Source organism: Aspergillus pseudonomiae, assembly GCF_009193645.1.
Source record: "Aspergillus pseudonomiae strain CBS 119388 unplaced genomic scaffold BDV37scaffold_90, whole genome shotgun sequence".
In the NCBI taxonomy this organism is placed as follows: Eukaryota; Fungi; Ascomycota; class Eurotiomycetes; order Eurotiales; family Aspergillaceae; genus Aspergillus; species Aspergillus pseudonomiae.
Genome location: NW_022476082.1, coordinates 48,678 through 73,879, shown reverse-complemented (window position 1 = coordinate 73,879; position 25,202 = coordinate 48,678). Strand labels below are relative to the sequence as shown.

The 25,202-nt window shown below is 49.7% G+C and overlaps 9 protein-coding genes across 9 annotated transcripts; 5 read left to right on the top strand and 4 right to left on the bottom strand.

Annotated features, from left to right (window-relative positions):
* Nucleotides 1-76: 76 nt before the first annotated feature.
* dps1 (putative aspartyl-tRNA synthetase Dps1) lies at nt 77-3,682 on the top strand (the record flags this gene model as incomplete). Its single annotated transcript, XM_032085326.1, has 5 exons — nt 77-222; nt 281-583; nt 648-1,368; nt 1,991-2,953; nt 3,005-3,682. The coding sequence occupies 5 exons, from the start codon at nt 77-79 to the stop codon at nt 3,680-3,682; spliced, it is 2,811 nt and encodes a 936-aa protein (XP_031937073.1).
* A 303-nt stretch (nt 3,683-3,985) lies between these two features.
* BDV37DRAFT_275021 (uncharacterized protein) lies at nt 3,986-7,151 on the top strand (the record flags this gene model as incomplete). Its single annotated transcript, XM_032085325.1, has 4 exons — nt 3,986-4,242; nt 4,411-5,487; nt 5,924-7,033; nt 7,100-7,151. The coding sequence occupies 4 exons, from the start codon at nt 3,986-3,988 to the stop codon at nt 7,149-7,151; spliced, it is 2,496 nt and encodes an 831-aa protein (XP_031937072.1).
* Nucleotides 7,152-7,272: 121 nt separating this feature from the next.
* BDV37DRAFT_225870 (ATP-dependent DNA helicase 2 subunit KU80) lies at nt 7,273-10,121 on the bottom strand. Its single transcript, XM_032080257.1, has 11 exons — nt 9,906-10,121; nt 9,789-9,843; nt 9,669-9,735; nt 9,544-9,611; nt 9,316-9,484; nt 9,204-9,264; nt 8,629-9,150; nt 8,193-8,578; nt 7,931-8,142; nt 7,408-7,874; nt 7,273-7,357 (listed from the first exon to the last, which is right to left on the bottom strand). The coding sequence occupies exons 1-11, from the start codon at nt 10,032-10,034 to the stop codon at nt 7,340-7,342; spliced, it is 2,154 nt and encodes a 717-aa protein (XP_031937071.1). The 5' UTR covers nt 10,035-10,121; the 3' UTR covers nt 7,273-7,339.
* Nucleotides 10,122-10,206: 85 nt separating this feature from the next.
* On the bottom strand, nt 10,207-12,717 carry BDV37DRAFT_259613 (putative CTP synthase). The gene is made up of 9 exons (XM_032083154.1): nt 12,560-12,717; nt 12,378-12,505; nt 12,307-12,314; nt 12,046-12,253; nt 11,927-11,990; nt 11,870-11,874; nt 11,268-11,813; nt 11,086-11,214; nt 10,207-11,035 (listed from the first exon to the last, which is right to left on the bottom strand). The coding sequence occupies exons 1-9, from the start codon at nt 12,582-12,584 to the stop codon at nt 10,412-10,414; spliced, it is 1,737 nt and encodes a 578-aa protein (XP_031937070.1). The 5' UTR covers nt 12,585-12,717; the 3' UTR covers nt 10,207-10,411.
* A 92-nt stretch (nt 12,718-12,809) lies between these two features.
* Nucleotides 12,810-13,803, top strand: BDV37DRAFT_259611 (DUF4149 domain-containing protein). Its single transcript, XM_032083153.1, has 4 exons — nt 12,810-12,883; nt 12,943-12,976; nt 13,035-13,314; nt 13,368-13,803. The coding sequence occupies exons 1-4, from the start codon at nt 12,852-12,854 to the stop codon at nt 13,532-13,534; spliced, it is 513 nt and encodes a 170-aa protein (XP_031937069.1). The 5' UTR covers nt 12,810-12,851; the 3' UTR covers nt 13,535-13,803.
* Nucleotides 13,804-14,495: 692 nt separating this feature from the next.
* Nucleotides 14,496-15,331, top strand: BDV37DRAFT_225809 (uncharacterized protein). The gene is made up of 2 exons (XM_032080256.1): nt 14,496-14,652; nt 14,717-15,331. Exon 2 carries the CDS (start codon nt 14,720-14,722, stop codon nt 14,981-14,983), a length of 264 nt encoding a protein of 87 aa, XP_031937068.1. The 5' UTR covers nt 14,496-14,652; nt 14,717-14,719; the 3' UTR covers nt 14,984-15,331.
* A 2,409-nt stretch (nt 15,332-17,740) lies between these two features.
* On the bottom strand, nt 17,741-19,960 carry BDV37DRAFT_297525 (DNA topoisomerase 3; the record flags this gene model as incomplete). The annotated part of the gene is made up of 7 exons (XM_032090342.1): nt 17,741-18,530; nt 18,583-18,719; nt 18,767-19,089; nt 19,139-19,308; nt 19,365-19,543; nt 19,608-19,808; nt 19,871-19,960. 7 exons carry the CDS (start codon nt 19,958-19,960, stop codon nt 17,741-17,743), a joined length of 1,890 nt encoding a protein of 629 aa, XP_031937067.1.
* Nucleotides 19,961-20,152: 192 nt separating this feature from the next.
* On the top strand, nt 20,153-21,607 carry BDV37DRAFT_259607 (DUF1295 domain protein). The gene is made up of 2 exons (XM_032083152.1): nt 20,153-20,660; nt 20,713-21,607. Exons 1-2 carry the CDS (start codon nt 20,289-20,291, stop codon nt 21,445-21,447), a joined length of 1,107 nt encoding a protein of 368 aa, XP_031937066.1. The 5' UTR covers nt 20,153-20,288; the 3' UTR covers nt 21,448-21,607.
* BDV37DRAFT_259605 (ATP-dependent metallopeptidase FtsH/Yme1/Tma family protein) lies at nt 21,600-25,068 on the bottom strand. The gene is made up of 2 exons (XM_032083151.1): nt 22,925-25,068; nt 21,600-22,864 (listed from the first exon to the last, which is right to left on the bottom strand). Exons 1-2 carry the CDS (start codon nt 24,759-24,761, stop codon nt 22,077-22,079), a joined length of 2,625 nt encoding a protein of 874 aa, XP_031937065.1. The 5' UTR covers nt 24,762-25,068; the 3' UTR covers nt 21,600-22,076.
* Nucleotides 25,069-25,202: the final 134 nt, after the last annotated feature.

The window sequence follows — 25,202 nt, the reverse complement described above, 5'->3', positions numbered from 1 at the left end:
TCGGTCTTGTTTCCGCTACTCCTCCAAACGATATTACCCCCTTTCCACCACTCAATCTCATAGACTCTTGTTCAGAATGCGGCCCCAAGGGCTTTGCCGGTCTTTCGGCCTGCTTCACCGCGCGGCTACTCGTTCCTTCGTAGAGTCCGGTGCAGGTCGCCGATTCATTCAAACCACAACCAGCTCCCAGCCTCGGGTTCCAGACTTTGCCTTTGCTTTCGAGTAGGTATACTATACCTCTGAGCTCTGCCTCAGCTTCAATGTCTAATTGTGTGACCAGTATCGACGGCGTCCTTCTCAGATCCTCCAAGCCCATCCCCGGCGCTGCGGAGTCATTAGCTCTCCTCAAGGAACAGGGAATCCCCTTCATTCTGTTGACAAATGGCGGTGGGAAACATGAGACGGAAAGAGTGGCCGAAATCAGTGAAAAACTGCAGTTACCATTGGATCCCTCGGTAATCGTCCAGAGCCATTCCCCTTTCGCGGAGCTCGTACGCGGACCAGATGAGCAGAGTTCTCTCGAAAACAAGTGCGTGCTAGTAGTCGGAGGTGAAGGCGACCGCTGTCGACAGGTTGCAGAGAGGTACGGTACTTGCATGCACCAGAGTAACATTAGCGACAAGGCGCAGTTTTGACACAACCCCCAGGTACGGCTTCAAAAACGTGATCACACCTGGTGATATCATCATGGCCAATCCGACCATTTGGCCTTTCTCCAATGTGTTCAAGGATTACTATAAATCATTTGCGAGGCCACTGCCGAACCCCCAGGATCCTAAAGACCCGACCAAGGGCCTCAAAGTTGACGCCATTTTTGTTTACAATGACCCGCGCGACTGGGCTCTGGATGCGCAAGTGATCATGGATTTCTTGCTCTCGTCTCAGGGTGTCCTCGGAACTCTCTCGGAGAAGAACGGACGGTCTGACTTGCCAAACCGGGGTTACCAGCAGGATGGTCAGCCACCTCTCTACTTCTCGAACCCTGATCTGTGGTGGGCTGCAGCCTACCATCTCCCGCGTCTCGGCCAGGGTGGGTTCCGGGAAGCGTTGGAAGGCACCTGGGCTGCAACGACTGGTGGCCCGAGCAAAGGCGTTGAGTTGAAGAAAACGGTTATCGGAAAACCGTACCAGGGTACTTATGAGTTTGCAGAGAACCAACTCCTGCGGAACCGCTCCCGCGTTTTTGGTGCAGAGGCCAACATTCCTCTACGAAACGTCTACATGATCGGAGACAACCCGGAATCTGATATCCAGGGCGCCAATACATATAGGAGTCCTTATGGCAGCAATTGGCATTCGCTTCTCGTGCGAACTGGAGTTTATCGTGGAGGGGAACCTACATGGACACCGGAGTCCATCCACGACAATGTCAAAAAGGCTGTTGAATATGGCTTGAAGTCCTCTAAGTGGTAGTTTTAAAGACATCATGCAGAGGCTGTCATGATTTCGTGAATCTCGGTCTATAGACTAATGCTGCAACAGTAGATGCCTTGGCATATAGACAGGGTCGTCGGCTGCTCTCCCTAAGACCTACTTGAAACCTTTCATACTGTTAAATGCATATAGATACCATAACAATCCATCCGTTTAATCATCTTTTGTTAATGGGATTTGAAACTATTACAGCTCTTATCCTTACCTCTTGTTCGGCCATTCGATTAACTAGACCAATACCTGAGGCTGACTTCCACATACTGCTGGGTGTATAGAACTTCGAAGTTCGACATAGCTTCAAGAATTAGGGCTGGTAGCCTTCCTCCACATAATTCAGTGCCTGAGGCGCAAACACGGCGGCCCAAATCATGTGACACAGCCCCTCATAGGGCTTAGGGCTGTCTCCATGCGGTGGGGTGACTCAAAGTGTTGATTGAGTTGCAAAGCTCAGCGCCGTCATCGGTTGATTGTTGACCTTCCCCTTATTGCCTTCTTTCTCAAGGAACAATTCGCGCAACTAACCATGGCGGATTCCGAATTGCCCACTCGCCCTAAGCCCGAGGAGACCCCCGCCGCGGCCCCCGCGGAGGGTGCGGAGCAGAGCAAGAGCGCCAGCAAGAACGCTGCGAAGAAGGCCGCAAAGGAGAAGGCCAAGGCCGAGAAAGCTGCTGCGCGCGCCGCCCAAGAGAAGGCTCAGGCCGCTGCCGCTGAGGCCAACGACACCGCAAAGGATCTCTACGGCAAGATCCCCGAATCCGAGGACGTCCTCCCCACCACGAAGTTCAACGACATTACCGATGACCACTACGAGAAGGAGATCACCGTGGTTGCTCGTGTTGACAATGCCCGTGTCCAGAGTGCTAAGCTGGCCTTCCTGATGCTCAGACAGCAGGGCAAGAAGGTGCAGGCTGTTATTGCCGCCGCCGAGCCTATTTCGAGACAGATGGTCAAGTACACCGGTGGATTGAACGTCAACTCCATTGTCCAGGTTACCGGTATCGTCAAGAAGCCCCAGGTTCCCATTGCCTCGGCTACTCTCAACAACCATGAATTGCACATCCGCAAGGTCTACATGATTGCTGAGGCCGCTCAACAGCTTCCTATGCAGGTCAAGGATGCCGAGAGACCGCCTCCGGAGACCACCGAGGAGGGCCCCCAGGTTGACGCTGACGGCGCCCCCATCGTCACTCTTAAGACCCGTCTCGACAACCGTGTCCTCGATCTGCAGACCGAGACTAGCCAGGCTATTACTTGGATTTCCAGTGCCGTTGCAGAGCTGTTCGCAGAGTACATGATCAAGAGCGGTTCAAGGTGGATCTTCACTCCCAAGCTGGTTTCTTCCGCCACGGAAGGTGGTAGCAACGTTTTCGAGGTCAAGTACTTCAAGAGGAACGGATACTTGGCGCAGAGCCCGCAGCTGTACAAGCAGATGTGTATCGCCGGTGACATGGAAAGTGTGTTCGAGATTGCTCCCGTTTTCCGTGCGGAGGACAGCAACACCCACAGACATTTGACTGAGGTATGGCGGTAACAACGCTCTTCTTAACATTGCTAACTGAATCCATTTTAGTTCTCCGGTCTCGATTTCGAGAAGACCTTCCACGGCCACTACCATGAGGTCTTGGATTTCGCCGAAGACCTTCTCGTCTTCATCCTTACTCAGCTTAAGGAGCGCTACAAGGACCAGATCGCTGTCATCCAGAAGTCCTACCCCAAGGCTGGTGACTTCAAGCTCCCCAAGGACGGCAAGGCCCTGCGCTTGAACTACATGGACGGTGTCGCGATGTTGAAGGAGGCTGGTGTCGACGTCTCCGAGCAGGAGCGATTCGAGAACGACTTCAGCACTGCCATGGAGAAGCAGCTTGGCCAGATCATTCGCGAGAAGTACGACACCGATTTCTACGTCCTGGACAAGTTCCCCATGGCTGTGCGCCCCTTCTACACCAAGGCCGACCCCAAGGATGCCCGCTTCTCCAACTCGTATGACTTCTTCATGCGTGGTGAGGAGATCATGTCCGGTGCCCAGCGTATTAACGACGTCAACGAGCTGATTGAGTCGATGCGCGCCAAGGGCATCAACCCCGACCAGGAGGGCTTCGAGGACTACCTGAATGCCTTCCGCCAAGGCTGTGCTCCCCACGCCGGTGGTGGTCTTGGTCTGAACCGTATTGTCATGTTCTTCCTGGGTCTGCCCAACGTTCGTTTGGCGACCTTGTTCCCCCGTGACCCCCAGCGTCTGCGCCCATAAGCGTCTAGCCGGGTTGAAACAGGATTGGTATAGACGACCAAGAGTATTTTATACCTGCATGAGATAAAACAAAAGATAATGGGATCATGAGACCGACATGTTATATATGAGCACGTTCACAGCTGTAAAATCCGTTTGTGTAGGTGGTAGAATCAGCCAATGCATTTGAAATACTGTACATACATATACAAATGAACATTTAGAGGTGGCCCAAGCTCCCGGTGGGACCTCCCAAACTTCTTTTTTAGTCCAGTCCAGGAACAACTTCAAAGAACTCCTCTTCACCCACTCTCACCAAAGGCCATGTCCAGCATACCCGATAAGCGCAAACAGCCCAGCTCTCAGACTGGCGGGACCCCTTACGCAAAGCGACCCCGTCCTTCTTACGCCGACGAAGAAGATGAAGACGAGATGGCACCAGCCGTAACTCCGTACGAACGTCCTCGGAACCACCCGATCTACGGACAGAAGAGCGCTTTTCCCGGTCTCGACACCGCCGACGACGACGAACTCTTCTACGGCCCAGCAGAGGACGGCTTGGAATATCTTCGCATGGTCCGGTAAGCCCCACACCAACTCTCCCTTTGCTTGATCATACCGGTTCCTTTTTATCTATTTTCCCGCTTGCTAAACGCCCGCGTGTATTTGCTTATTGCAGCCCGCGATGAATGCGATTCTATTCTATTCCGATTCTGGAGCTAATCCTGACCATGCGGTGGAAATCATAGGTCAGAAGCTAATTCACTGCCCTTCCTGTTTACCGCGCCTCAGCCTACAGATCCGCCCGCCGAGGAAACCAAACCGAGTGAAGCCGAACAAGACTCCAGCGAACCTCAACCCGAAGAAGAGAAGAAGAAGACGGATGTCGCCCAGGAAGGCATCTACAGGGATGGGGTGTACGTCGCGGCCCCGTTAACTACCGCGACGACACAACCGGATACCGCCGAACCAGTGCAATCGGATGCGCAGTCGAGCTATTACAACCTCCTACACCACCGGTTCTTGCTCCTCCGGTCGATATTAAAATGCACACCGCCATCGACCGCCATAGCGGCGCTGGATGAGTCGCATCCGATAAGTCTGCCGCGACGCTCGAGAGACGCGCGCAAGGAGTGGCGGCGTCTCTTGCTAGCGGCGGACCCGCAGACGGTGCAGCTAGCGTGTATGGATATGGAGAGTGTGTTGGGGGTGCTGGAAGTTATGGCGAAGCTCATGTCGGAGAATATCAGGAGTGGGGATGCGGAGCGGGTTCGACGGATTGGTGCGTGGGCTTGGGGCTTACTGGGCAAGTGTCGCGATGTTGGGCAGTTGGCGTCGGAGGAGGTGGGTGAGATTAGGGATTTGGGGAAACGCGCTGCTAAGATCTTGCGGAAGATGCGCGAGGAGGATGAGAAGAAGCGCTCGGCTGGGGTGGATGGGAACGTGTCGAGTGGAGAGTCGGATGACGAGAACCCAGCTGAGGATCATCCTCCGGTGGAAGAGGAAGCAAAAGAGAATGCCGAGGCGCCCAGTGATCCTGCTGGCGAATCTCTCGACCACGATATGCCGGACGCGGAACAAGAGCCTCCTGCCGAGGAGCTAGAAATGGCGAAAGCACAGCTACAGGCTAAGATTGAGCAAGTCGATGTATCTAAATCGGCCGAACCCGATGCGCAGGAGGACGAGCCTAAGACTGAGGATAATGCCGTCGACGTCGCCATGCAAACCCGGGCCATGCTGGATATGATCATTACAGTGGTCGGGGAGTACTATGGCCAGCGCGATCTACTTTCGACCCGAGAGCCCTGGAACGACTTGACAAGTTTGTTTTGAACAGTTGGTTATCCTGGGTCCATAATTCTTATAGAAATAGTCGGTTGCCGGTGTTTCCTGGCCGACCATCATTTAATCGGCGCTTATCAGTGGAAGGCGAAACAAACTGCATCAAGATACCCCAATCGATCGCCATTCACTGTTAAGAAAGGGAATAAATCCATAATACACACTATTGTACTTAATAGCAATAAGCCAGGCACACAATGTCTGCCTGAGTCAGTAAAACCGGTGAGCCTTGCGTCATTACAGCAAGGCGTAAAATAAGGTCGACTCCGTCCGGTGACTGACAAGCTAAGCTTATCAGTCATTCCTTTACTTCCATTTATCACCCTCGTCATTCTCCCCCTAAACCACATCATCCACCCCCAATCCACGGCCACAAATCCCTCCCAAAGACCAACATCGACGAAATAAAGAGCCCAAAAGAAACCCAAGAATTCCATGGCCCCCTAAACCCCCTAACCAAAACACCATGTCCCCCAACCTCGAAATCACCATCCCAACAACCAGTCTCTCCCCAACCTCGCCCCCCTACACAGTCTACAACCTAACGCTCCGGCTCCCGCTGCGCTCCTTCACAATCGCCAAGCGCTACTCCGACTTCCTCGCCTTCCACAAGACCCTAGTGACGCAAACCAACGCCGAGCCCCCCGCGCCGCTCCCGTCCAAAACCTGGTTCAAAAACACCGTCTCCAACGCCTCGCTCCGCGAAACCCGGCGCCAGGCGCTAGAAGCCTACGTCCAGGCCATAAACGATGCAGACGATGCCCGGTGGCGCAACTCGCCCGCCTGGCGCGCGTTCTTGAACCTGCCGTCGGCGGCGAACGCCTCGCATACGTCGACGAGACTCCATGCGGCCATTACGGACCCCGGGAGCGGTGCCGGTGGGGCGAATAACCCCATCACGGATCCGACGCTGTGGCTGGATGTGTATCGCGACATGAAGTCGCATTTGCATGATGCGAGGTTGCAGTTGACACGCCGGGACCAGGAGACGACGCCGCAGAAGCAGCATGAGAGCTCGGCGCGCGCGAAGAGTAGTCTTGTTAGGGCGGGGAGCTTGGTTGCGGCGTTGGAGGCTGGGTTGAAGGTTATGGGGGAGACGGCGAATCGCGCGCAGAGTCCGGGTGGGAGGGGTGGCGAGTTGGGGGATGGGGAGTTGCGGCGCAGGAAGGATCTTCTTATTAATGCGCGGAAGGAGAAGGATGGGTTGGAGGATTTGCTGAATGCTATGGCGGCTAAGAGCCGGGTGGATAATGCGGTGGCTTCGGTGCAGGATAAGGAGGCGTTGGTTGGGAGCGCGAGTAGGAAGCCGGCGAGGTCGGGGAGGGTTTTGGGGAAGGAGACGGAGAGGACACGCGAGCTGGATAACCAGGGAGTGCTGCAGTTGCAGAGGCAGACAATGGATGATCAGGATCAGAGTGTGGAGGAGTTGTTGAAGATTATACGCAGGCAGAAGGAACTGGGCATTGCGATCAATGAGGAGGTGGAGATTCAGAATGCCCTTCTGTCGATGGCTAATGAGGATGCTGAACGGTATGTGGTTGCTTTGGTTTCTCTTATGCGGCTGGACGTTCTTCTTTGACTAATGGTTCTTTCCAGGGTACACCGCAAGATCGATGTCGGAAAGAAGAGGATAGGGAAGATTTCTTAAGCGGGGCGATGCCCCTGTATCATTTCGTGCCATTTGGAGCGTTCTACAGGCCTCCTACGCTTTGGCCTGGTTGGTCTATTCTAGCGAGCATGGGTTTTGCAATGGGAGTTATAGTATTATTATAATGATATCGTTCACTAGTCATATCGGCTGCCGTTCAGCTCACTCTGGAACCTCCGGCTCAACACTCACTTTGCGGACAAGAACTGTAAACCGCGATTAGTCTAGGTCATTCCTTCATGTTAATGAAACTTACTTCTTTGGCCTCCGCATCGGTAACCCTAGATTGATCCGACTCGCGCTGAGTAACAAGTCCCAGCTTGCTTCGTCGAATAAGCCACCACAGCTCTTGTCGGTCTCCTCCAAGCTTCTCCTGCAACAACTTATCTTTGAGTTGGCCCAGGAAGTCATTGTACGAGACAGGCTCTTCGTACGACACCAGCTCATCACGCATCGTTCCCAGCGCTTCAACAACCCGGTCGTAGTTAGCATCACCGAAGCTATGCTTGATTTGATCTTCAATGATGGCCATCATCTGCTTTGTAGCGTCTTTGATGGCCTCGATATTCTCGGCTTGTGCGAGAGTTTGCTTGAACTCGGGAATGGCATTGTTGGGAGAGATCTTAGCGCGCTTTTCATGATGAAGCAGGGCATCGACGTCGAGTCCAGAAAGCGGCTTTTCAGTTTCGCGGGTGCGCTTGCGACCCTTTGCTTTGGGAGGAACTAGTAACAAGATTAGCAGCCTGACAGACTTCATTGTTTGGGAGGGTTGGCCCAACCCTTCTTAACATCAGCTATCTCGATCAATTTCTCTAGGTGTTTCTGCGAATTCTGGATGAGATCCTCTGGTGGGTGTGAATATTTGGTTAATCTCTCCGATGGAGGGAGTATGGGCTGGTCTGAATGTATAGCTCGAGCACGGATGGCGTTGTCAATCCGGTGCAAGACAGGCGAGTAGGAGTCGTCGATAGGGAAAGTCTCCACCGGATTCCTGGTTTTGTCAATAAGAAGATATTTGGAATCATTGAGGCATAAGCTTACCCATCCTCATCTGTGTCGACAAGCTCCATACTATTCACGTACTTGCCCATCACATCGAGTAAATCATCACTGGGAAGATTTCGGTGTTGCGTCACAACCTTTCCAGAAACAGTTATCACCTTATCCAGAGGAGGGAAGCGATACGTTCGGACATCTTCGGCGAATGGTAGCTGAACTTCGAGCAGGCATTCATAATCAGGCTCGATCGAGGGCGCCAGCAAGACTATAACCGGTGTCTTGTTCTCTTTCACAACTAGACGGGCAACAGCATAGCAATCTAGCTCAAAAAGTGCGTGTATAAAGGATGAAATGGCAAGAGCAGCTTTGTCGTTGGCACGTTGTGCAATTATGATGTTTGTGCTGGACATGTGCATATAACGTTCATACTGTTGTCGTGTCTTAGCGCATGCATCTTGGCGACTTCAGTAACACATACCTGGTCAGTCTGGATGAAGCCCATCAATTCCAGCCCTGCGAATGTTTCAAGAATCGTGATATTCTCATCAGTCTCGCTTATATGAACTGCTGTCCGTCCGTACTCATATCCTTTGGCGAGGTCATCTCGTTCGACGTCGATTTTCCCACCCGGTGCACTTTTGTCCTCAACTTGATATGTTCTCATGGTTCTCACCGTTGTGAGTCCAGCATCTGCAGACTGGCTACTTTTTTGGGCAGCAACAGCCTCAGATGACTCTGCCTCTTCAGGCTCGGAGCGCAGGACGAAAGAACTTGCGGTCGGGGGTTTGGCCGGATAAGTCCGATAGTACCTTTCAACAGGAATACGGAGCGCAGAGTCATACTCTTCCGGGTTACCTAGTTGGAGATATCCTTTGAAGCTTGCCATTGACCTAACAGACTTGACACGGGGGATGTCCAATTCAGCCACAGCCTGCTCGAATGTTCCGTAGACTCCATCGCAATCTTCTACGAGGGTACGCAAGAGAGTTTCATTCTCAGCCTGTTTTCTATTGTTAGAAGATAAAGGTCAAATTGCGCGGGAGATCTCGCTACCTTGTGAGGGTCTTTGTCTTCTTCTTTGTAACCGTACTCAGGGTCATCGAAATCAATCCCCCTGCTCCAAGTTAGTTTTTGTGTCGTTGCTATTTCGTAGCAAATCACTGACATAATGACAAGTTCGATGTTATCCTCCTTGACCTTTTTCACTATCTCGTCCAGGTCCTCATCGCTCATGCGCCCCTGTCCGTTGGTGACCAAAACAATCTTGCGCCTATACTTCAACTTCTTGCAATGCGTGATGATCATCTGAATAGCCAAGATAATAGCGGAAATAGCTAGAGAACAAAGTTTAGTATTTAGATGACAAAGCCCAATGGTTTGCAAAACAGCTTACCGTCTCCCTTGTCCGTTTTGCTTGGTTTCATTTCATCCTCCAGTTTCCGAATGTCCGGCATAAGAAACCTTTGACGTCCTGTCAGTTTGGCGCACAAGCCAACCTATCATATTGTGGAAGCATACTGTTTGATGTTCGATAGAACTGAGATGTGAGAGAAATGCGCGTCATCTTCAAGTTCGTTGGACGTTTCTACTCTTTGGGTCAGTCTATGAGCCGCACACGGTATTCAGAAGTATACCCACCATCTGTCCTGAGCCCAATTACACCCATCATGGCAGTTTTTCGGCCAGTGGCCACCTAATTTGGAAATAGACAAGTTATATAACGATCATAGCTCAAATACGGTGAGTACCACTCACTGTTCCTGTAATGCGATCCCAGACATATTGCATGGCCCATTCAAGATCACTCACTGATCGACCATTGCGGCATTCTCCCATGGACTTCCCAACGTCCACAATGTACACAGTTGCTTCCTTGTCTGCCATTGTGAATGCAATGCGGTCCAAATCTTGAGATTACCCAAGCGAAGTCGACATTTAAACTAGATGTATAAGGCACAAGGCACCTTCCGCTAGGCGACACGATGGCCAGGCAGACGCGTGATATTTCCCTTTTGGGTGAGAGCGGGACGCGAAGGCACATGACATCATGGCAATGGGAAAGTGCGTGGAAAGAGCAAGTTCAGCACACAACAGTGTGTGGCATTATGAAAAGCATCGAATATTGAAGCGCAAAGCATTGCTACATGGACAGTTAAAAATGAGCCTTGTTTCATAATGTTATTTCATTGTACTATGTCTATAATATGGTATGATATCTCCGTTTTCTTTATATTATAACCCCAAGAGCAAAAACACCGATTCTAAACCATGGGCAATTTGGAACTGAGATCGTGACGGTCCTTATAAGCCTCGGTGATCTCTTCGAGACATCCAGCGGCAGCGGCAAAGAAGCCCAAGAAGGTCTTGCTAGGCGCAAGGACTCGGCTCAGGTACTCGGGGTGGAACTGTACACCGACGTACCACTTATGGTCCTTCAGCTCAATGACTTCCATACGCTCGCCGGCCTCGTCCTTTCCAATGAAGGATAGTCCACCCTGCTCCAGCTGGCCGATAAGCTCAGGGTTCACCTCGTAACGATGGCGATGTCTTTCCCAGATTTCCTGCTTCTCCCCGTACAGCTTGCGCAAACGAGACCATTCGGTACCAGACTGGAACACAGTCGCCCGCTTTCCAAGACGCATTGTACCACCCATCTTAGTCTTGTCGATCTCAGGCATGTAGATGATAACAGGCTGTTCGCAGGTCTCGTCGAACTCGGCGCTGCTTGCCTTATCCATACCGCAGACATGTCGGGCATATTCGACCACAGCCAATTGCATACCAAGGCAAATACCAAGGTAGGGAACGTTGTTGGTACGGGCCCACTGGGCGGCCAAAACCATGCCGGTCGTACCTCTTGAACCAAATCCACCGGGCACAAGAACCTATGAATGTCAGTATTGAGTAGGCATAGCCAAAGAAGATCAAAACCTACTCCGTTGGCGGTAGTCAAGTTATGCCACGCGGAATAGTATTCCGCAGGGTTGTTTGCCTTGTGCTCATCTTCAAGATGAGTCGATTCGATCCAGATCAGATTCAACTTCTTGCGGCAATGCATGGACGCCTTTCATGGATGATTAGCAACGACACAACGTCTATATGATCGGTCAAACTCACATGTTCCAGCGCCTTGCTCACACTCATATATGAGTCATGCAAGCTTGTGTACTTGCCAATCAAGGCAATCGTCACCGTCTCAAGCGAATGGATTTGGTTCATAGCCAAGCCCTGCCATTCCTGCCAGATGAGCTTACCACTGTCAATAAGCTTCTGATCCTTGGGGATAGCATCGGTTTTAAGGAGTTCACTAAGAGTACTGAGAAATCCCTGTTGCGCCAGAAGGATAGGAACCTGATATGTAGTAGAGACGTTGTGTACGCCAACAACCTGGTTCCGTTCCACTTGGCAAGAATTGGCGATCTTTTGAATAGTTGCCTCCTCCAGGGGCGTCTCGCAGCGGCATGCAATGATGTCAGGTCTGAGACCAGCACTACGGACATCACTGATGGCCCTCTGGGTAGGCTTGGTCTTCTGCTCCGAGCCAATTAGAGGAACATAGCTGACTTGGATCTGAAGGAAGTTGTTCTTGCCAACTCGTCTTTGGAGCTGAGCCATGGCCTCAACGAATGGTGCGCTCTCGATGTCTCCAACGGTACCGCCCAACTTAAAAATGCTAGGTTAGTCTATGATGCGATCCGTCGGTGCTTTCCAGTACTCACTTCGACTAACACAGAAGTTAGCAAACACATTCACATTATTTGGCCCGGCATACTTACTGATGCAAACGTCAGGCTCCTTTCCAGACTCATCCACGGAAACCTTGGCGACCTTCTCAACCCACTGTATATCACGTTAATGCACTTCCTGACCAAGTAGGCACCACCCTGGGACGTACGTTCTGGATTTCATTCGTCAGATGGGGAACGATCTGCACCGTCTTTCCGAGGTAATCTCCACGACGCTCCTTAGTGATGACATGGTGGTAGATCTTGCCGGTAGTGATATTGTTGTCACCACCAAGAGTAACGCCGAGATAGCGTTCATAGTTTCCAAGATCCAGATCTGTTTCTGCACCGTCGTCGCAAACGAACACTTCACCGTGTCTTTTTATTGTGTCAATGAATGCAGGTATACGGGGGAATTATGTTGGACCAACTCTAGAGGCTATATCGAAATCCATTAGCTTGTACGGCAATTGAGATGTTAAAGAAGTTTGTAGCCACTCACGTTCATAAGACCAGCATCGATGTTTAGGTAGGGGTCGATCTTGATCGAAGAGACAGTCAAACCCGCCGTCTTGAAGAGCAATCCACAGCTTGAGGCGATAATGCCCTTGCCAACGCCGGAGATGACACCTGCAGAGGGCTGTTAAAACAATGACAGAAAAACATAGATCGGAAAGCAATTACCTCCAGAAACCAGAACGTACTTCATTTTGCAAAATCTGAAAGTTAGCCCCCCTAGTAGAATACTAGGGAGGGGGGAAGAACAAAAAAAAGTGGGCGCGAATATCCGCTTTTGGTGACTCTATAGAAAAAAAAAATTCTATCTTACCTAATCAATCATGTGGGCGGTGAGGCGGACAGTGAGGAACAACAGTATGGAATACTAAAAGCGGAGCGCTTCCCTGTTACATCACTGCCTCGGACCCCGTCCGTTGTTGATTTCAATACATACTACTCACTGTTCCATTTTCCCACCATGATTGACCCTCGCCCTTATCACATTCTAAGGTTAGTATTTTATAGGCACGTAGTCTATGCAGAAGCAACTTGCTTATTGGTACTTCCAGCTATGGCACTCTACTCGGTGTCCAAGTGTATCAGGTATACGATCATGCAACATTTAGCGCCATTGACAGTCTACTAATTCTCAACGGAATAGACCTTCGTTTCCGGGATTGTAGCTTTTAGAGCCCTTCCTCGACCTCAGTTTGCTTCGTTGCAAACTGCCACATTCCCAATTTACTTTTCTCTTCAAACGGCACTTCCAGTGCTAGTTGCTTTGACAGCTACCAACAATGGACAGCCGCTCGGCATCTCCGGACTCTTGGAGAACCCCAAGACTTTACTCCCCATGGCCGCGGCTGCTGTGACTGGACTTGTCAACATGGTCGTGCTCCGCCCTCTGACTGTTAACACCATGCGTGAAAGAAAGCACCAGGGTAAGATCATCGGCCTCCTTCTAATGGGAAAGCGCACTGATTTGATTGCCCAGAAACCCGGGATGGCAAGAAGAGTTACGACCCCCCTCCCCATTCCAAGGAGATGGTAGCTCTTAACAAGAAGTTCGGCCGACTCCACGGCTTCTCAAGCTTGATCAACCTGGTCTGTCTCGGTGCTACCATTTACTATGGTGCTGTACTTGGCAAGCGACTGGCTTAAGGACATGTCCTTTGGTGATTTGAGCTGGTCATATATGCCTCAGTGCACTATGGCAGGTCGTTCCGGCCTCGATTTATCCTTGTAAATAGTGAAATTTGATCTTAAAAGATTTGAGGCGATGCAAATATGTCCAATTAACCCTTTGTTAGTTTCGTCTAAACACATACCCTACCGGCTTTTTCGCATTTACAGTCTCTTTAACAGCTAAATGGTCCATACACAGAGACATACACAGAGAGAGAGAAGTCCTCAGTCTCTCAATTTTTACCAACAGAATCATAGGAGCAACAGCTAAAGTATTGTAGAGAGGAGTATACGGCACTAACCTGCAGGCCCTAAATACCCAGTTGGGTTAGCGCAGTATCACCTATCTAAACACAGCCATGCTAAAGAAAGGCTCGGGATACACAAAGTTAGGTATTCGAAGTAGGCTAAACCAACCCCTGATAACGAGTGTGGAGCAAAATGAGCTGTTCCAGCCTCATACCAATTGGATCTGGCCCCCAATCAATCTCGGCTTTTGGCCCCTTCCGTCTTTAACTCCTGAAGGCCAACAGTTTGGACAGCCGAGACGCCAGTATGGCCAATAACGTTTGTCAGTACCTGAATAGCCCCGACTAGCCTAAAATATCCGAAGTCTCGTGTTCGCAGTAGTCTCTTAGTACTTCTAACTACTAGTAGTCCGTGCTGGTGGGTTTGGAATGTTTGAGCAATCGTTGCTTTTGGCATCGACTAGCCTGTGCTCTGATTGGCCCGCTCGCAAATGACATCATAAGAAAGTAGACTAACGGTTTGGGGTTTAGCCTGTCACATTAAGCCGTCCAATGAAGGCCGTTATCAAGATTTGATACTAAACAGAGGAGATCCAGGCCAGTTGAACCAAACATTAGTGACCATGTCAGGCTATGAATAGATTTTTCTTTTGGTCCTTCGTCGATGGAAGAGGGGTATAAATAAGAGTAGAATGAGGGAGATAATGGTGTTCAAGCAGATTCTTTCGTTCTTGTCACTCTTTCATCTTCAAATCAATTCATATATATATACCATTTCATTTGTGGAGCGCTAGAAACTATTCATTGAACTTCATCTTTCTCATATAACAGTCCCTCTTTCTAATCGTGAGTTGTGCTTTCCCTGGTCTTCGGTATGTGCGAATTGAAGCTGATAAAGTATAAATCATAGAGTATGGCTCTTTCATACGAAGCAATCGTCGTCATCGTCCTCCTTGGCTGCGTCGCTGCTGTCCTTATCGGTTATTCCATACACTCTCTTTCAACCAACGGATTCCAGGATGATGAGCCGAAGCTTGATATATCATATGAGCAAAGGAAATATATGCGGGAACACCGACTACGCAACCTACACTGGCTCGCTCGGGAAGCCCGTGGTGGAAAAGTGGATCGAGACGTTGAAGCGGCCTTTCCTCCTAGCGCGGAGCACCATGATTGAGTCGACAGTGGTATAGAAAATGGATTATCTCTTTTTACGAAGCAGTTGATCTCATGCGGAGCCCGAGAGAGTGCATCACTACATTCACGCTGTGGGGGATGTCGTGGCTTGGTTAAACAAACACTATTGTATTGGAGTTGCTCCAGAAGTCATGAGCTTACGACGTCAAGAGTTCTTGTCGAACAAATCAAAAGCATGTCCTGGCGACTTGCATACATGGGACCATGGTCTTGCCTGCTCTTTAGTTGGTTAGCAGCCACGTTAACATAATGGGTGTTTGCCATTGTACAGTACTAGTCAAAGGTTAGACTCTATACCAGGAAAACACATGTCCAATACCACACATAACTCTTGAAATCACATCAGTTTTATGCAAACGGCCACTATCTTGCAAAATAGTATCATAATTCCCCGGGCTCTTGCTCACGTATGGGCAGCGTAACTTATCACGCATCTTGTGGGGCACATTAACTGCTCCTGACTCTGTCGAAAACGCAAGTCGGCTATCCCACGCTAGTGAGTTGCAGTGGTGGCATTATATGTGAGACACATGGTACTCTAAGCTGAAAACAGTCACAGAGAGCATTATCTTAATTCTATATTCTTTTCTTCCTCTCTCTAATTTTATTTCTATATAGCGGCCCGCTCTACTCCTCTAGTAACCAGTCCGATTTCTTTACCTCTGCATCAACCGGTATATAAAATAGTAGTCAAACAGCCTGGAGGTATATGATCTGCTATCCCACGGAGAGTACCTTTTTATAGATAAGCAGTCACTCTTGATGACTTTGCCAACTGGTAATATGTCCATACCTATATAATTGACCTACATAGATATATATTCTCAATCGCCAAGATGTATATTAAAAGAAAGAGATTTCTGCTGGGAAATTTAATAATTATTTGAAACGACAGCAAAACTCGTTGACTATCCTATTAGAATACTGTTTCTCCCAAGCTACGCTGAGGTACGCTACAGAGCAAGATCATCCATGTATTCTCCATTGTCAGATTGCTACAATATGTCTGGAAACAAACTGTCAAGGCGACTAGAGCTTGAATAAGAGGTCTACTTGTCCAACCACAAGAAAGAGATTTGTATAATTACAGATAGGTATATTAGCAGAGAGATGAGAGGACAAAGGAACCTGTCTAACATAATCGCAGTTCTTCTAGAGCTGATATGCTGGAGGTTGACGGGATATGTAAGTGGTGTGCTCGAGGGGGTGTGGGACGAGTACGATGTCCTCTCACATAGTTAAGTAATAAAATCAAAGTAATTCCAGCTGTTATGCGCCTAATACTTAATTCTGTGCGTATAGTTGAACCATCAGCTCCTATAAATAACTCTTTTCCCCCACCTGGTTGTCTGCAGTTCCTTCCTACTGGTCTTCTGTTTTAATATATCCCTCATCTTTTTATATATGTATCGAAATCCTTTCCTACATCCTCCTACCACTTCTCAACACCAGTCCGTCACAATGAAGTTTATAACCCTTATTGCTATGTTTCTTGTCGGCCTCGTTGCTCCTGTTGCCATCTCCCTCCCATTCAAAAACAAAAACCTACCATCTAGAGCTGGCCAGAGTGAGCAATATGCCCCTCAAGATATACACCGAATATACTAACAGTATCAACACCACAGGCCCTCCCCAAATTTCCTATCGCAGGCTTGTAAAGGCTCGAAAGATCACCAAATGCCGCGCCAACATCGACTGCTCACCAGGAGTCTGTTACGACGGCATCTGCCTCGATTCAGCCGAGTATGGACCCGGCGTGGTCATACCGCCTGGATCAGACCCTCGATGCCGCAACAACATCGACTGTAACCCGGGCACATGTTCCCAAGGCATCTGTATCGCTCCTCTTTAGCTTTGCGTCTCTCGATGCCACCAGCGCCCCGGATGTGGCACTGGTGCTGATGCTGCGCTGGACGTTGCTGACACTGCCTACACGTGGAGACCTCCATTGCCCGGGTTGTGCTGGGTTTCCCCTGGTAGGTTCTCATAGTTCCGATGAAGCTTTCGAGCATTCCCACTAATATTGTATATGCAGGGTGAGCATGTTGACCCATTTTTTTCTTCTTGGCGCTGGCGCTATGGCGGTCATCGTGCCTGGTCTGGGGTTTTGGGGGCCAAGGACTTCTTGGATTCTGTCTTGCGGCTGGCTGTACTATACCTGGGAAGGCGTTTGTGATATTATTGTTTTTGGTTTTCTTTCTAATCTCTGGAGATAGGAAAATAATCAGTTTGATAGATATTATATCCTGCTCCATGGGTAAGTAATATATCGTGATAGAGCAGGTAGCAAGAGACAGACAAGGCATGGAATGTTGGAAACTGGCTGGGTTCGGGGATAATAAGTAGGTCTAGAGGTTCTTTTTCATGGTAGTATATCGCTGAAGTCAAACTTGGGGTTCTCTATATATAGTTATTATTGTTCGCTGTTAACTATGAGTTATTTCTATAGATCATAAGATTACCTATTGGGGTATGGTGTATAGTAATTCATGCCTCAGGCATGAATATAGTTCGCAAAGGCCGTTTGGAGTGCATTGAACATCTATAGCCAATCATTGTCTCCTAAGAGTAGGTTTATAATTATCAGCCGATACTATGGTTGTTCTATTCGGCCTCTCTAATACCAGACAGCGTACAACGTCCAAAATACAAGCCCAATCCCGAGCATAGGGTATCATATTTACAAGCTCACGAGTCCACCAAATCTTAACTCCGCACCGCGACTGTAAGATATAGATCAAGACGCCACCTCTTCAATGAGATACTTTCGAACCGCACCCTTCAACATACTGATTCGTCTCTGAGTGTGTATAAAGACCTCCCGGTACATCTCTAAACTCTGCTGCACAACCTCCGTTCGCGACTTAGACCCGGCGCAGATCTCTCGCATCCGAAGCTCCATCTCTTTGCGAAGAAAGGGTTTACTGAGAGAAGGGCTATCTGGGAGACCGGCGACAACATTGTCGTAGCCCTCTACCAACGCGACGCCGAGGCGAGTTGGGATGAGTTCCTTCACCGCGTTGCGCCCACTTCCACGCGAATGAACAGCAACATACTCTCGCTCCTTGATCTTGGCGATGTGTTCTGCCATAGTAGCGTCGGTGCCAATTCCGTTGGCATCCATAAGTCCGATAAGTTCAGGCTCGGTCAGGTAGTTCGGTGGTGTTGTCTTGCCGTCAAAGATCTTGGCTTCCGTAGGCTCAAAGCGCTCTCCCATCTGGAAGTTAGGTAGCTGTTGGCTGCTTTCCCATTTGTCATAGACATATACGTCAAGATAATTTCTCTCTAAGACGATGAGCCCTTTGGCATGGAACATCTCGTCGCCGTACTTGATCTCGACTTCGGATGTTTGACCCTTTGCGTCTTCAGAACAGCACGCCAAGAAGCGTCGGACAACAAACTCATAGACTTTCTTTTCATCAGCGCTTAATGCGGTTGGTGAAACCCAGCAGATAGGGTGAATGGGCGGGTGTGCGCGATCATTGTGACGGCCTGCTCTGGGGGTTCTATATCCGCCATCGAGAAGACTGGGCCATCGAGTTAATCAATGTGGTGCAAATCTACAATCGTAGAACATACCCTCGGGCGTACTGGCCCCAGTTTGTGTCTGGGAATTGCTTTTCAATTAATTTCTTCAGATCGATGCCTTTATCAAACTGGTCTGTTTCTGTGCGTGGGTAACTTATGAACCCTTTAGTATAAAGAGCTTCGGCGACCTGGAGTCGGTAAGTACCTATACAGCTGAGGCGGGAACTATCCTTACCTTCATAATTTTCTGACTGTCCATGCGAAGATATCTACTACCCATCATTTGCAGGTCTACTGTTGTCAGCGGCAAAGGCCTCCACTTGCTGGTGGGCTTTTGATTGACTTTGGTCACTTCGGCCTCTTTAGCCATGAGACAACGCTCTAGCATCACTGTCACTGCAGCCCTATCGAATAGGTGTACCCTTCTCCAGAGGAAATTCACTTTGATACCGTCGCGGGTATGCATTACCTTGATGCCCCAGAAACTTTCAGGTTTGAAGTTTTTCACACGCAGATAACGGTCAACAACGAACCCCAGTGTAGGAAACTGACAAGATCCTGCCGAAAATCAGAGCTTGGCAAAGAAAGCTTAGTGCAGACAACGTACCATAGCTAATAATCTTCTCGCTCAGAGCCTCTGACATATGTTTCAGCTGAAGGGTTTGCAAGCGAGTGAACGCAGCCCCGATCCGAAGATCTAGCTCTATTCTGGCAGCTACCGCATTCGCTTGAAGATCGTCCAGTTCAATAAGTGATCGAGCCGCATTGAGAACGTGACTTTAAGCATATAGTTAGACAGTTTGTAATGAAACACCATGGGTGATTCTACTCACGCCTTCTCAGTATTGCTGAACCTGGCCCGTTTAACGATAATTCGGGCATTCCCTTCTTTTGCTTGTTTTCGGACCTCTGTCCCGATATGTTCCCCTTCTCGGTCACAGTCAGTCCAGATAAACAAAGCTTTGCAGTATTTCGCCTGCTCTTGTATATTCTTTGCAATGGCTGCTTTGTCCTGTTTTCGAGCTTAGTACACGTTCCTCATAGCCTTGCCATGCCATACAAGAACGACTACATACGGAGTCCACAGCTATATGCACTGGAGCCTCGAATAGTGCACCAGGTGGGCATGATAGCCAGCCCTTATATTGCCGTTCGAATTCCAAGGTCGTCAAGTGTCCAATAACACTAGTCATAGTAACGGCGCAGGTGCCCCAAGAGCCGCCAAAATTGAAATCGAACACATAATTTTTCACATATTGGTTCCCACGCACGGGGATCTACGTCTACCTTAGTACATGTACCCTCACATCTAGCCAAATACCCATATTCGATAACTTACGGTTTGGAAGGAACCTCCAGAAAGATGTTGGCTTACAGCCTTGGCAATGGCAGGCTTCTCAGCCACACACAAGACTCTGGGAACGGTCATGACCGTGGGCTCAGGTTAAAGGTAAATTGAGATAATTTCCATCATCTAAATAGGCCCTTTCGATAGTTGGTCGGATACCATTGCTGGTAGGAAGGAAGCAATTGAACCACAAAAAATACGCGATTTCCCGCTGTTGATACATGCCTTTCTGCCTGAGGCAGAAACAACCAGTTGGCCCAAGCTCCGGGACCCGATGCGGTAAGCGTGAGCTCAAGACTGTTGTTGTCTGTTTTGATTTCATCCGCCCACCTTCCCTTCATTCACTTCCCCCCATTCGCCTTGGTTTGGTGCGATAATCCTTCACCAACAATAGACTAAGCTTGCGAAAATGGCGTTGCCACTCCCTGAGGTCCAGTCTGCCGTGGACTGCGCCTCATTCGATCACACTGTGCTACCATTTCTTTCGCAGTTGATTACTCTCCCCGAAAGGCTTCAGGTTGCTGCGGTAGCCCAGGATGTGGATGGTTTGAAAGAAATCTATCTCTCCACCAACCCTTTCATTACAGCGCTGGGATTCAGTCTAGCCCTATCTGTATTCTTCTTTCTCTTCTCAGAGATCAACCGAAACTACTCCCAAGTCGATCGGTTCTGGCCTTTTCTGCCAGCTATATACAATGTGCATTTCGCCCTTTGGGCACGCATGTCTGATCTGCGCACGCAACATCTGGACACGATCGCCGCTATCTCTATTCTCTGGAGTGTAAGACAATCATTGCGCTAGCTTCTCAATTTCAAATACTAATTGCGCGCAGGTCCGCCTGGCATTCAACTACTGGCGCAAAGGAGGCTACAAGATCGGCTCGGAAGACTACCGTTGGGCGATTGTGCGCTCAAAGATTAACAACGGATTCGTCTTCTTCATTTTCAACATCGTTTTCATCTCCCTGATCCAGTCGCTGCTGCTGTTGCTCCTCGCGGCGCCCACCTACAACTTCCTCCTTCTGTCGGGCCTCCCTGGCGGAAAGACATTTGAGGTCCCCGACCTGGTATTCTCTCGTGTCGCCTTCTTCTTCATTATCATCGAATACTTCGCCGATCAGCAGCAATGGCACTTCCACTGCGCCAAGCATGAATACCAGAAGACGGCGCGCATCCCTGATCAATACAAGAGCCAATTTACCCCCGAGGACCTGGAACGCGGCTTCACTGTCAGCGGTCTGTGGTCTCTATCTCGCCATCCCAACTTCCTCGCCGAGCAGGCTATCTGGCTGACTCTGTACTTGTGGAACTGCTACCGCACCGAGTCGTATGCCCAGTGGACTGGAGTTGGTGTCCTGGTTCTCCTCATGATCTTCCAGGGAAGCACTCGTCTTACCGAGTCCATCAGCTCTAGCAAGTACCCTGAATACAGCGAGTACCAGGCTCGTGTTGGACGGTTCATTCCCCGCTTCTCCGCGAAGCCCAAGTATAAGGGCAAGGCCAAGAAGGCTAAGAAGACTGAAAAGTCTGAGCAGTCGGGAGAAGAGGAGGGCAAGAAGCATCAGTGAGGAGGTGCAAAAGTCAGGGAAGTGGGTTGTGTTGTGTCGATTCTATATATCGGTCATATGATACCAATGGTTTGTTCGGTCTGGGGTTTCTGGGTACATGTATATTAAAAACCTACTATGTTGGCGTTATTCTGTTGAGGTTTTGCAAAGTAGGCTAAAGCCAAATATATTCTAAACATATTATACAAATTAAGTACTATACGAGTTCAAGCCTTAACCAGTATATGCATATGACTACCAATCCGCATAACACTGGTCTACCAGCAAACGAGCTTGAGGTGAATATAAGAAAGATGAGTCAAATGAGCTACCTACTATACAGTACAGTACACCGGATGCTTCTTATAAGAGGGAGAACGTGAAAGCGACAGAGTTGGGGTGAGAAGAGAAGGAAAAAAGAGGAAAATGGAGCGAGATATGAAGAGATCCTAGTATTTATGGCGATGTTGAAGGAGAAAAGGTAAGGAAAAGGAGGTAGAACGAATAGAGGGATTAAAAAGGAGGAAAAAAGAACAAAGAAAGGAGATGCTTCCGTAACGAGATAAATACAAAACCCAAATTGATATATGTCCCCTCGTCAACCGTAAAATTTCCTGTGTCTAGATAAGGAATTCAACAAGCGCATTTGTCTATTGTGGGGATGGCGTTTGGTCTCTTCCGTCTTTGCCTTCGGTGACTTCACTTGACTGGGTGGGTTCGGGAGGGGCGATAGTGGCTCCTTTGGCACCGTCGAAGTACTTGGCGAACTCGCCAGACTCGGGCCAGGGCCTGGGTCCGAGGAGTCGGATGAGGTCGTCACGGCTGAGGACTTCCTTGGCCAGAAGCTCCTCGGCGACGATGCCGACTTCCTTCTTCCTCTCGGTCAGAAGGGTGCGGCATTGTTGGTATGCCTCGGCGACAATCCGACGGACTTCCGTGTCAATATCCTTGGCTGTTTCTTCGGAGAAAGGCTTGTGGAACTGGTTGGGATCCTCCTCGTAGTAGATGTACTTCAGCTTGGGTGACATGCCGAATTTCGTAACCATGGCGGTTGCCATACGAGTAACCTTGTTGAAATCGTCGCTAGCTCCGCTGGTGACGGTATCAAAGTGCAGCTCCTCACTGACACGGCCTCCCAGAGTCATAGCCATACGGTCCATGAGCTGGTTGACATTCATCAAGTAAGTGTCACCTCCGGCTGGGAGATACTGAGCGTAACCCAGAGCGCCTTGTCCACGGGGAATGATAGAAACCTTCAGGAGCGGGTCAGCCCAGCGGAAATACCAGCCACAAATAGCGTGTCCAGCTTCGTGATACGCCACTGTGCGCTTCTCTTCCGGCGAGAGCACAAGGGACTTCTTCTCCAGACCACCAATGACACGTTCGATGGCCTGCTCGAAGTGCTTCATCGTGACATGATCCGCGTTTACACGAGCCGCTGCAGAGGTGGGTTAGTAAAAATCCAAGATGTAACAATTGCAAGGAGGCAACTACGTACCGACTAGTGCAGCCTCATTCACGCAGTTGGCGATGTCGGCACCAGCGAAGCCGGGGGTCAAAGCAGCGAGTCTACCGGTGAGGTACTCCATATCCTCGCTGGTAACAATCTTCTTCAGGTGGACGCGGAAAATCTGCTTACGGCCATCCATGGTAGGACGGTCGATAGAGATATGCCGGTCGAAACGCCCCGGCCGCATCAGAGCCTTATCCAGAACATCAGGTCTGTTTGTACCAGCCAAGACAACCACTTGCTCAGAGGTGTTGAAACCGTCCATTTCAGTAAGAATCTGGTTCAGTGTGCTCTCACGCTCGTCATTTCCACCCCCAAAGCTTTGCTTTGCTCTCGATTTACCGATGGCATCGATCTCGTCGATGAAGATAATGCAAGGCGTGTTCTTACGAGCATTGGCAAAGAGGTCACGGACACGGGAAGGTCCAACACCAACGAACATCTCAACGAACTCTGAACCACTGACACTGAAGAACGGAACACCAGATTCACCGGCCGTTGCCTTGGCGAGCAATGTCTTACCAGTACCAGGAGGTCCAGAAAGAATGGCACCGCGAGGAATTTTGGCACCAAGTTTCTGGAACTTTTCGGGATGCTGAAGGAAGCTGACAAATTCCATGATTTCAACCTTAGCCTCGTCCATTCCAGCCACATCAGAGAACTTGATCTTAATATCTGTCTCGTGGTTGAAACGCTTCGCACGACTCTTTCCAATACCAAAGATACCACTTTGGCCACCGCCACCGCCTGCAGCACGTCTCGACAACCAGAAAACTGAACCAATGAGGAGGAATGTAGGAGCAAAGGACAAGAGGGTGGCACCCCATGATACTTCTTCCGTATACGAAACGGGAATACGTTCAGAGCCAGGGATACCCAGTTCATTCTGCGCCTCATCCAATCTCCGCTCGAAACTCTCAACCGATCCGATACTGAAGTAGTAATGGAATAGGGGCTGGGTAGCCGGAGAATCAGGATAAACCCGAGAGACCGCGTCACGGTTCAGTTCAACCCGAACCCGGTTGCCGTTGATGACGGTCAGCTTCTCGACTAGGCCTTTATCGAAGAAATTCGCTCTGAACTCTTGCCATGTGATATCCTTGCTGTTTTCGCCAGGGAAGAAGCTCCGGTAGACATAGTAAGATAGAAGGGAGGTAACTAGGAACGAGGCGGGGTCGAAACGGAACTCGAAAACTCTCGCATTCGGTGGCGGTTTCCATTCATTCTTGCCTTTCCCTTGTTGTCCTTGTTGTTTCTGGTCCTGTCCATCTTCCGAGTTGTTCTGGTCCCGCGTTCTCTTCTCCTCCAGCTCGTTCAGTTTGGAGGCGTAGTTTTCCAAATACTTCGCCATGTAACGCGTCAAGTTCACGTAGTCCATCAAAGACGTGGGTTTACCGGATTTCAGGTGCTTCTGAATGAAGTCGCGGACCTCCGGTGGTAATCCTTCACTCATCATAATCGACCGCATGTCGTCCAACATTTGGTGCTGTGACTGGGGTACCTTCGATTTCAAATGCTGTATAAATTGATCTACTGACTCTTGCTCTTGCTTGCTGAGCTTCGATTGAGGTTCCTCCGGCTTCTTTCCTTCTCCATCCTTACCACCACCGTTCCCGGGTTGATTCGGCGGTTGGTGTTGACCGTCATTATCGTTCGGGGGCTTCGGAGTCTGGGTAGCATATGTTCTAAGGCGTGGCGTTGTGATGAGGGATGCTAGTCTCGATTGTGAGATATGCGCCGACCGTGGTCCTGCGCGATAGATATAATCTGCGGCTCTCCTCGAATATCGAGCAAGATTGCCTGGCCGTCGGAGTAAGGTGGCCATGGTCGAGGAAGTTGAGCCCGAAGGCAAGGGCTAGGGGGTGTTTCAATCGAGGTTCAGGGACAATGGCAGACTGCCGGATCCATATAAACCCTCGAGAAGCACTGAATTGAAGGTAGGATAGGGAATGGAAAGCTCTTTGGGGGGAGAGCTGTCTTTCGCCGGTGAGTTACTAAGTTGAATTCCCGCCGCCTTTTGTCGGACTTTGGGTTTTTTCGAAGTTCCGCTCCGGTGGCTGAGTCATCGGGTTATGGCCTTACCAAACCAGCCCGGCGGCCAGAATCTTAACGAAGGTAATGGACCCTCTTTCCACGTCATAGTTGCTGCCTTTGAATCTGTCCATAGGCAGGGCAATGTCTTTGGCGGAGAATTTGCGGAATAAAGTGACATGGGCTACTCGAACCTTGCGTTGTCTAGGCAAAATAGCTCGAGAGAGTGTACACC